Genomic DNA, 10,807 nt, shown 5'->3' with positions numbered 1-10,807 from the left:
TTACCTAACAAATCTGAAATCAAGTCTCTTTTTAAAAAAATATAACAGCATTTAAAAAAAAAGATTTTGTTTATTTGACAGACAGATCACCAGTAGGCAGAGGTGGGGGGAAGCAGGCTCCCTGCTGAGCAGGAAGCCCTATGTGGGGCTGGATCCCAGGACCCTGACATCATGACCTGGGGCGAAGGCAAAGGCTTAACCCACTGAACCACCCAGACGCCCCAGACCAGTCTCTTTTTAAAGCAAGTTCTAACTTAGGTTACCTGAGTTTTGAGTGCACCTGCTGCACCCTTCGGTAAGCCTCAGGAATTAGTGTTATCATCTTGTTAAAAATGTCCTTTTGTTTTAGCCAATTTCAAGTAAACGTACCCAATTATGCTAGTAATAAAAAGCAATAACATTGGGGGCGAAGTCCGTTGGCGTCTTAGGGTGGGGGCTGCTGGGCTACAGTTGGCACTTCAGGGAGTCAAAGGGGTCATGTGTCTGAGAAAAGGCCTGAGGCATGTCTTAAACACGAGCCCCAAACACTCATAAGCTTTCTTTGTAACTTACCAGGGAAAACCCGACAGAAGTCTGTCTTGGCTGCTCATTTTGAGAGTAAACCTAGTAATCCTGCATTGTGTGCTTACTACTGACTAGAGCTGGGCCGACTCCCTTTCATGGATCGGCTTATCGGTGTTCCGGCATTTCCCAGGAGATCGGTAACACGTCTAGGCTCCGATGGGAAATGACATTTGGCATGTCCGAGTCGCCCAGCTAGCGGTCAGATCCACGCAGTCTGAATCGGAGACAAAAGTTCGGTGTCCCTCCTGATGGAGAGGGCGGGCACCCACCCACCCGCAGAACGAATCGGGTCACAGGGAGAACATTCGTGTCACCGTATTTAGGGCATCGTTTGCGGGCGTGCGAACCGGTCAGGGTGGCCCGACCTTGCAGCCTTTCGTTAGGCGCTAGCGGTGCGGCCCCGGCTGCGGGCATTTTTTTTTTTTTAGAGAATTTATTTATTTGACAGAGAGAGATCACAAATAGGCAGAGAGGCAGGCAGAGAGAGGTGGGGGAAACAGGCTCCCTGCTGAGCAGAGAGCCCGACGCCCAAGACCCTGGGATCATGACCTGAGCTGAAGGCAGAGGCTTTAACCCACTGAGCCACCCAGGCGCCCCAGCGGGCGTTTTTAAGCCGTGGGCCGACGTTGTCCTCAGATGCCAGGGAAAGAACGCAAGTCCATCCGCAGCAACTCCGCCTTCGGGCTTCCACGTCCTTCCAGCAAGTTCCAGGGGACCCTAGTTGCGAAGGAGGGGCGGGGCGGCGGGCGGACCCAACCAGAGCCGCCCGGGCTGCAGAGCCCCTGGAGCGGCTGCGAGCGAGCGAATACGCAGCCTGCGGAGACGCACACTAGCATCCACCGGGACACACGCCAACAGCCACTGCGGCTAAACTCCCGGCGGCCGGTGGCACGGGGGGCAAGGACACCGGGGCTCCCGGGGGGCGTGCGGGCGGGACGGGCGGCCGCGACAGCCTCTGCGGCGTGGCGGTCACCGGGGAGCTGGGCAAACCCGCGGACGGTGACCGGCGCCGCGGGTAGCGTCGGCGATGCGCCAGACCGGAAGTGCCCGCGGCCCCGCTCGGCCGACCTTCCGTCTCGGGGGCGACCTACCGCTACGTCACGGGCCGCGCGACCCCTAGCGGCGCGGCGGCGCGGGGCTCGGGCGGGACTTCCGGGCAGCGGCACTTCCGGCCGCTGACTGACGGGCGCAGCGTCGCCGGCGGCGGCAGCAGCAGCAGCAGCAGCGGCGGCGGCAGCATCAGCAGCAGCGGCGGCGGCGGCGGCGCCCGAGCCCTGAGGCGACAGCGGCTGCTGCGGCGGCGGCGGCGGCGGCGGCGGCGGCAGAGGCGACGGGCCGCGGCCTGCGGACTACGGGCGGCCGGGGCGGGCGTGCGCGCCGGCGGACAGCGGGCCGCGCTGGCGGCGGCGGTGGCCGCGATGATGGAGATCCAGATGGACGAGGGCGGCGGCGTGGTGGTGTACCAGGACGACTACTGCTCCGGCTCGGTGATGTCGGAGCGGGTGTCGGGCCTGGCGGGCTCCATCTACCGCGAGTTCGAGCGCCTCATCCACTGCTACGACGAGGAGGTGGTCAAAGAGCTCATGCCGCTCGTGGTCAACGTGCTGGAGAACCTGGACTCGGTGCTCAGCGAGAACCAGGAGCACGAGGTGGAGCTGGAGCTGCTGCGCGAGGACAACGAGCAGCTGCTCACCCAGTACGAGCGGGAGAAGGCGCTGCGCAAGCAGGCCGAGGAGGTGCGTGGGCCGGGCCGGCCGCCCGGAGACCCTCCCCGCCCCGCCCCGCCCCGCCCTGCCCCGCCCCGGCGGCCGCGCCCGGGGGCCTCGGAGCCCCCCACCGTTCCTCGCTGCTCCGGGCCCGGACCCCCCGACCGCCACCTCCCCACCCACTGCACCCGGAGCTCCCAGCCGGCGCCCCCACAACGCTGCTCCGGCCCCGGAGCTCCCCCCACCGCTCCACCCCGGAGATCCCGGCCTGCCCCTCCCTGCTCCACCCCGATCCCCCGACCGTCCCCCCACTCCACCCGGAGCTTTCGGCCGCCCCCCCCCGCGCCCGCTCCACTCCGGAGCCCCCAATTGCCCCCCACAACGCTGCTTCGGCGCCGGAGGCACACCCCCTCCCCCGCTCCACCTCGGAGCCCCCGTTCGTCCCCCCACGCTGCTCGGGCGAGGGAGCCCTCGGCCGCCTCGCATCCCACCCCACCCCTCCCCACCCCACCCAAGCCTTTGGCGGCACAGGAGCTTCAGCGGCCGGGAACCTCCGACCAGGCCTCCCTTCCTCCCGCATACCCACCTCTCATTCCAGACGTTTGTTCTTCTCGTGCGCGCGCGCGCGCGCGCGCGCGCGTGTGTGTGTGTGTGTGTGTTTGCAAACCAGCTTCCTCAGATAGACTCCCATTACTGTGTTTGGTGGCCGCAGCCCTAAATCTAGCTAGAGAAAGGATATGTGATCTTCTTAGGGTTCTGCAGCTGGAAGCAGTCTGTGGTCACAAAATCTTTCCCTTGTCCCCGGTTCAGTGTTTCCGAGGAATGTAACATGGATGAGTTTGGTGATTGATGTAAACACCTAAGGAGAGAGCCACCATTGGGTTGCTGCCCCAGCACCAGGGGAGATGTCTTTGCCTTGTCTTCCCCTCAGTTGGGAAGGTTGTTAGCTTATGTGGGAAAGGCTGAGAAATTCTGCTGTGGCTTCTGAGAAATTACAAATGGAATTTGGAAATATTTATGGTGTTCCAGGAAGTCTCTGCAACCTGGAAATCACTTCTTCATGAACAGTCCGAAGAACCATGCCTTGTATGAAACCAGTTTGCCTTTTCACCATGAAATACTTAACCTCCCGGTGTGTGCCGGAACCAAGGATGCAGGGCACGTGGGCTCCCATCCCTGCTCTGCCCCTCTGACCTTGTCCACATTACCTGCCTGCTCCGGATTTTGATTTTCATCAAATGAATCAATTGCCCTGGGTGATCTCTAGGCTTCTCTGACCTTCTGTTATTCTAGGCATTAGGTGACAGTCTCTAGTTTATGAATACAAAGTTTCTTATTAAATGAGCCACGTTTCTTTTCAATTAATTAGGCTTAACACATTTTTGACTTTAGTATTGAAATAGAAGATTGTTTCCATATCGGGCCTTTTTCTTGAATCAGAGTGGTTTGGTGAAAAGCATATTTATGAAAATTCCATGTCTTCCGTCATTCCTGCTTCTGGTGGTTACTTTGCTTTGGGATCTCATCCGTCTGTCAAGAGGCTGTTTATTGATTGGGGTGTCAAGCTGTGAACTGGTTTAAAGTTCTCAACTTAAGGGGACATAAGAGCTCATAAGATGGTAGGGTTCAGAGTGGTCTTGGCGTTTACTGGGGAAGGAAGTGGACCTGAGACGTTGGGGGTGGGGAGGGGCTGGACCAGGGTCACATGACCTGGAAGAGCCATAGCGCACCCAGTCTACCTTGGCTCCGGGCCCAGGCTCTTTTTTTCTGTATCATGCTGTTGTGGGAGATCAGAGAGCTGCACCCCCAGAACACTGGCTTGCTGGGGATTCCCCTTGCCCGGCCATGGGCAAGGCTGGGGCTGCCTCCCCGGTACTGGGCAGTGCCCTCCACTTCTCTGACTCCTCTCCGCAGCCACGTAATATCTAACTGATGATGTTTTGAGTAAGTTTGTTTTCTTCTTTCAAACCTCTGTGGTCAGCATCGTCGATGAGAAGACACTGAAGGTGGCAGTCAGGATGGACAGCCTTAAGGCTGTGCGTCTTAACCATCTAGCCCAGAGATGAGCTCAGCATGCATGAGGCCTCTGCTCTGCCCCGCGCAGCTCAAGTTAAGCTGTGAGTGACAGTGCTGCTTCTGGCCTCCTGCTCGCACTCACCAGGACTCAGAGCCAGAGGGTGTATGTGTGGTTGGCAGGGCACGGTCATTGAGGCCGAGACCCAGCCTTGCCCAGGTGCGAGGAGGAGCTGCACCAAGCTTGCTGAGCAGAGAGCCAGGAAGCAAGCAAATGCTTGGCTAGCCAGCACAGGGCTGCGGCTAGAGGCTACCAGGATGGCCTTGCAGAGACCTCGGGCGATGGTACAGCTGAGGAAGAGGGCCAGATACTGTCACCATTTTGGCACTGTGTCCAACAGACAGTCATTTCCAGTTCTGTGGAAAAGCCCACTTCTTTTTCGAGGCAGGGAATTGAGAGCACAGATGTGCGTCTGATAACACAGAAGCTGGAACGCCCCAGGCCGGGGCTCTTGGTGCAGAGTAGCTGCGGCGTGCCTGGCCGCTCTGGTCCAGAAGGCCTCACCGGAGCCGGCTAACCCAAGCTGCCCGCAGCCTTACAAGCAGGCGCAGCCTGCAGGTTTGGTTGAAAAAGCCTTGAGCAGAGCACAAACCCCTGTCCTGCACTTACTGCCCATGATGGCAGCCACAAGAGATGGCGAGTGAGGTCTGGGTCTCGGGTGGCTCATTAGACGGGAGCCGTGGTAGCTGGAGAGTGGGTTCCTGGGAGCGGGGCCGAGGCCACAGACGCAGGCTTGAGCACCAGCCCTGCCCTCGGGAGCTGCACCGTGGACCGGTCTGTCCTCTGGTTGCAGTGGCCACCTCCGTAGAGCAAGGGGGTTGCCAGCAGTGAAGCTGCTGTCATAGCAAGGGCCAAGTCCCATCGCTGGCTGTTGTTTTCCTGAAGAACTGTGGAGAGACAGGCTTAATTGGGCCGGGGAGAGCCCCTGGATGGACTTGTAGGTGGCAAGCGCCAGTGTCTGGGTCTCTGGCTGTGTGGGCTTTACCCTTGTAACTGACATGATGAGTCCTGCTGGCCTGCAGAGCTGCCTTCAAAAATTTCTACACAGACCTTAAAAATGCTGACTCTTATCTGATTTCTGACCATCGGGAAAGGTCGGCAGTAGGCAGTAGAGTGGGAGGACCAGAGCGAGGAGATGCCCGTCCAGTGTGACCCTGTGGGAGAAATAGGCGGAGGGCTCCCCAGGCGGCAAAGAGCCTTCTTTCTTGCAGACAGTCAGGCACATAGCACTAGGAGGAAGAATCGTGTTTGAGAGACAAGGTATGAGTTCGGCAGCCGTCGTTGCATCAGACTCATACCAGCCCAAAAGAAACTACTAGTGATAGCCCAGACTCCTACAGGACAGTGCAGTGTACGGGGCCTCAGCATGTTACTACGTAAGGAAGGTGCCCAGTGGGAGCAGTCTTACCCCAGACTGTTTGCTTCTGGTTACATAAAAGTAATTTATTATTACTGTTTTTAAAGATTTTATTTATTTATCTGATAGACAGATCACAAGTAGGCAGAGAGGCAGGCAGAGAGAGAGGAGGAAGCAGGCTCCCCGCTGAGCAGAGAGCCCGATGCGGAACTCGATCCCAGGACCCTGGGATCATGACCTGAGCCGAAGGCAGAGGCTTTAACCCCCTGAGCCACCCATGCACCCCTACATAAAAGTAATTTAGTTCGAGGGAGAACTTTCAGATAAGGTTAAGCTGGAGGAAAAGCCCTTATGCTCCTCTGTAGAGATGGCCGGTCTGCCTTTTCCCATCAGCAAATGGATACCCCGAAGCAGAGGTTTTCTTCCGGTTTCCCGCATTACGGCAGCAGATTCACCGCTGCTAGCCCAAGTCCTGGGATTTCTCTTCTTGCCACGTTGTAATATTAAAAGCAGTTTTCAAAATTTTTTTTCCTTTTAGACAAGGCCATTAAGGCTAAGCAGCCGGTGCTGCCTTTACCAATCATCTTTAAAGGTCAGCCATGGTATCTGCACCAAGTCTCCAGGAGAACATCCACATCTCCCTTAAAAATGGAAACAAAGAGGGGCCCCTGGGTGGCTCAGTGGGTTAAAGCCTCTGCCTTTGGCTCAGGTCATGATCCCAGGGTCCCAGGATCGAGCCCCGCATCGGGCTCCCTGCTCAGCGGGAAGCCTGCTTCTCCCTCTTCCACTCGCCCTGCGTATGTTCCTGCTCTTTCTGTCTCTCTCCCTTTGTCAAATAAATAAATAATCTTAAAAAAAAAAAAAAGGTGGAGGTAAAGAGAGGTGCTTCCGAGCCAGAGCAGACATGTGTGGGAGGGCACACAGCCCCAGACCCTGCCTTTCCCCTCACTGGGCTGAAACTTTCCGAGCCTGCTGGCCACAGCTAGAAAACAGTGACCAAAGACTGCTATGAGTTAGTTCTTCCCAAACGCGGTCTTCTAAATTACCGTTACTGTCTGGATCTTGTGGGGTTTTTTATTTTATTATCCCCATTTCTTTTTAAGTATTCATTTGAGAGTGAGAGAGAAAGCACAAGTGGGGCATAGAGGGAGAGGGGGAAGCCAGGCTCCCTGCCGAAAAGGGAGCCTGTTGCGGGGCTCAATCCCAGGACCCTGAGGTCATGACCTGAGCTGGAGGCAGAGGCTTAATCCACTGAGCCACCTGGTCATGCCTATTTTATTATTATTTTTTTAAGATTTTATGTTTTGAGAGAAAGAGAAGGATCTGAGGGAGAGGGACTCTCAAGCAGACTGTGTCTTGAGTGTGGAGCCCAGTTGGGGTCTGTGTCCCAGGACCCTGAGACCATGACCTGAGCCAAAACCAAGAGTTGGATGCTTAACCAGCTGCACCACCGAGGTGCCCCGTGGTGTTTTTTTTAATTTTAAAAAAAGGGGGTTTTGTTTTGTTTTGTTTTGTTTTGTTTTTTTAATAAGCTGTATCTCCAACATGGGGGTCAAACTCACGACCCTGAGACCAAGAGTTGCACACCCCTCCTGAGTCAGCCACGTGTCCCACTGGGTTTTTTGTTTTTATCTTTATTTATTTATTTATTTATTTAAGATTTTATTTATCTGACAGGGAGAGAAACAGTGAGAGAGGGAACACAAGCAAGGAGAGTGGGAGAGGGAGAAGCAGGCGTCCCGCTGAGCTGGGAGCCCAATGTGGGGCTGGATCCCAGGACCCTGGGATCATGACCTGAGCTGAAGGCAGACGCTTAATGATGGAGCCACTCAGGTGACCTTGGGTTTTTTATTTTTAAGTTTTCTAAAACTTCCTGTTCTAGAATCATTTCTAGAAGTTGCCAAAATAACGCCCTGCTCCCAGACTCCCAAATGGGAACATTTTTCTGCATTGCTCTCCATTCCTCCCTCTCACTCTGCCATGATCCCCGGGGTCCTGCTGAGGCCCATCTCTTGCAGACTGGGTCCTCGCTTTCTGCTTTTTGTGGGACCTGAATGATGGTGACATCACGGGCTGCTTATTTTGCAGGACGGCCCTTAGTTTGGCAGGAAGTCCCCGGGAGCGATGGTGCCCCTGAGTGTCTGAAACCCTTGCTGTGTGCAGGACGGGGTCCCTCTCTGCAGGGCGGCCTGTGAGCAGCAGATAACCGGGGCACCGCCAGCAGCTGGGCCAGCGTGCCTTTCCGGGCACATGATTCCTTTGATCTAGGAGGAGTCAGGACATCAGCTCCCATGGTCTACCACTCACCAAGTCCCCACCGTTCTTTCCACCTGAGTTCTGGATTCACATTCCTTTCTCGCCTCCTTTGGCACCAACCCAGTTCTAGTCGGCACCGTCACACTGGCCTCCTAGCTGCTCTCCCTGTCCCAATGCTTCCTCAGCCAGAGGGAACTTTTGCCAAGGGGCATCCCATCTCCCACTCCCCCGTGTCCTCATTTGCCAGGGCAGTCTGGGTGCAGGCTCAGTGGCAGGCTTTGGGGACTGGGTCTGGGGGCAGGCGCCCAGCGGGGAGGTGCTGGCAGAGATGCTGCTAGACATCCCTGTGCCGATGAGGTGGGGCGTGGGGTGTGCCTGACAGGTGGGGCCGGGCTGCCCTGGGGAGATGGAGGGTGAGGCTCCCATCGTGCCTGAACCCTGCCAGGCCCACCTTCCTCTGGGGCCTGCTCCGTGCGCCACTGCTCTTGTCCCGCCATCCCCCCACTTGCGGTTCCAGTTCCTGGGCACCCTTGCCTCCCAGAGTCTGGCACGAGGACAGGGTGGAGTGCATCTGGGTACTGGGTGCCGGGTGCTTGGATGCGTTCGGGCCCGGCTAGAGGGATGGGTCCCTGTGCCTCGCACCCCAGCCTCCTCCAGCTGCCTCCTGGCTGATCGGGGGGGCACTGCCCTTTTAGCACATTCCGCCCCCAGGCTGGTTCTTGTCCCCCTGATGGCACACCCCAAAGCAGGGCTGGCCCCCTGTGCCCGTGCAGATGAGGAGGGAGGTGGCTTTCCTCTGCCTCTGTGTACGTCACACCCAGATGTCTGTCCGGCTCCCGAAGGGCACAGGCTCTGTGCGTGAGTCCGTAGAGCAGTGGTCTGTTCAACACAACCTTCTGTGAGGATGGAAACTTCTAGTTTGTGCTCTCTGGTTTAGTAGCTGACGACTGCCCCGGGCCACTGACACTTCACATCTGGCTCATGCAGCCAAGGAAGCGAGTTCTTATTTTACACCATTTTCCTGAATTGAAACTTAAGACTAGGGCGGGCGCTGTCAGCTTCCCGGGGCGGGCAGCAGGCAACAGAGGGCGATGCTATTCCGTGAGCACCTTCCAGAAAGAGGAGAGCTCCCAAAACAGTAGGTTTGGATACAGGAGACCAGAGGGGAGAAGATAGAGTGAGACAAACAGCGACAAAACGGGAGTGCCGGCTATTCAGGACAGAACAGGGAGGTGACGAAATTCTCGAAAGGCTGTGGAGGATGTGGTGAGAAGTCCCCAGAGCCTAGAAAGGCTGGTGTCACAGCCCACGGCGAGATCTTTGACCTGGGCTGCATCTTCTTATTGGCTTTTCCTTCTTTCTAGCAAATTTACTGAGGTGAACGCACTGAGCTATACAAGTTTGGGCAGTTTGGCGAATCTCGACATATCTACACCCAGAGACCCGCCCTAGTGGCCGCCATCCCTGAAGTGTCCCCTGCCCCTCGGTGAGCTCTCCGTGCTCCCCCGCCCCCACTGGTCTGCTCTCCAAGGCCGTGGAGTTCTGCGCATTCTCCAGAACTGTAAATAGAATCGTGCAGGTGTTTTCTCTTTCTCTGTCTGGCTTCTTTCAGCCAGCATGATGACATGGAGATTCTCCTTGTTGTTGTTGTTGTTGTTAAAGATTTTATTTATTTGAGAGAGCACAAGCAGGGGAGCAGCAGGCAGAGGCAGAGGGAGAAGCAGGCTCCCTGCTGAGCAAGGAGCCCAATGTGGGACTTAATCCCAAGACCCTGCGATCATGACGTGAGCCGAAGGCAGCCACTAAACCAACTGAGCCAGCCAGGCGCCCTGACGTTGAGATTCTTACGGGTCATAGCAAGTGTCGTGCTTATCCCTCCCCGAAGCACTGAGCCCTGTGCTCGTGTGGCCTCTGTCCCTCTCCTGTGGGTGGAGCGGGAGGTGTGCTTCTCCCAGCCTGGCTCTGGTGCGGCTGTGCATGGGGGTTCCCAGAAAGAGAAAGCGAGGAGAGGTCCAGAGCAGCGGGTGGCCAGCGATAGGACCAGCCAGTCCCAAGCAAGCACTGAGTCACCAGGGTGGGAGAGTCTCACCCCAGGGCAGTGAGCTCTCGGCGCCCACGTACTCATCCCCTGTCATGCACAGGGAGTTGGGGAAGGCCAGGTTAAGCGGGGGACGGGTCCTTTTCCCAGGGGACCGCACCTCACGCCATGGGGTTTGAGTGGCAAAAGTTGGCACATTTCGACTCTGACTGTCCTCAGCAACGGTGTGAAGTGACGCCTCCCACCCCCAGACACTTGGCCGGCTCTCTGGGTGCCGTGTCCTTTCGTGGGCTCTTCTCCTCTGGCCTCCCCATACCTGCTTCTCACCCTGTGGAAGCCCGTAGGTGCTTGCTTACACCCATGGCCCGGGGCCCGTGTCGCATCTGCAGTGTTCATTTCCGGCCAGCAAGACCCCGTGTCTATGGAAAGGCCAAGGCCAGCGCCCTGGACCTGGTGCTGTTAAACCAAGCAGAAGCCACGTGGACGAGCTAAAGGAGCCGGGGCTCGCTGCAGAGGGTGCTCCAGAGAGCATGGGTCCTGGGCTGCGGCCTGCGGGCTCTGAGTCTTCCCTACTTCCTTCCCTCCTGTCCTGTGTTACCAACCTCATCATGTGTTTATGTGTCCTATGCCTGTGTTTTATACGGCCTGTAGCTTAACATATAAAACATATATTAATTCTTAGTGTGTAAACATATCCGTGACATTTTTTTGGAGAGACACACACACACACAGATACTCTTGTGTCTGTCTTGCCAACCCTTGGAAATCCGTGTGAATTAAACCAGTGCCGTTCATTGGGAGCCGGAAGAGTA

General features: G+C 56.8%; 1 protein-coding gene across 16 annotated transcripts in view; it reads left to right on the top strand.

Annotated features, from left to right (window-relative positions):
* Positions 1-1,601: 1,601 nt before the first annotated feature.
* Positions 1,602-10,807, top strand: part of MAPK8IP3 (mitogen-activated protein kinase 8 interacting protein 3) — a 45,804-nt gene continuing 36,598 nt past the window's right edge. For 13 of the 16 annotated variants that reach the window (XM_082713501.1, XM_082713513.1, XM_082713508.1 and 10 more), the window contains exon 1: positions 1,745-2,300. In XM_082713501.1, coding sequence (XP_082569627.1) covers positions 1,983-2,300 — 318 coding nt within the window. In that variant the 5' untranslated portion in view covers positions 1,745-1,982. Of the gene's footprint in view, positions 2,301-10,807 lie in introns of all 16 variants that reach the window. The other 3 variants (XM_082713503.1, XM_082713502.1, XM_082713509.1) reach the window with 2 other exon arrangements.

The sequence above is a fragment of the Mustela nivalis genome (genome assembly GCF_964662115.1).
Source record: "Mustela nivalis genome assembly, chromosome: 19".
Taxonomy (NCBI): domain Eukaryota; kingdom Metazoa; phylum Chordata; class Mammalia; order Carnivora; family Mustelidae; genus Mustela; species Mustela nivalis.
Note: the sequence above shows the minus strand (reverse complement) of the source record. Positions and strands in the feature narration are given on the sequence as shown.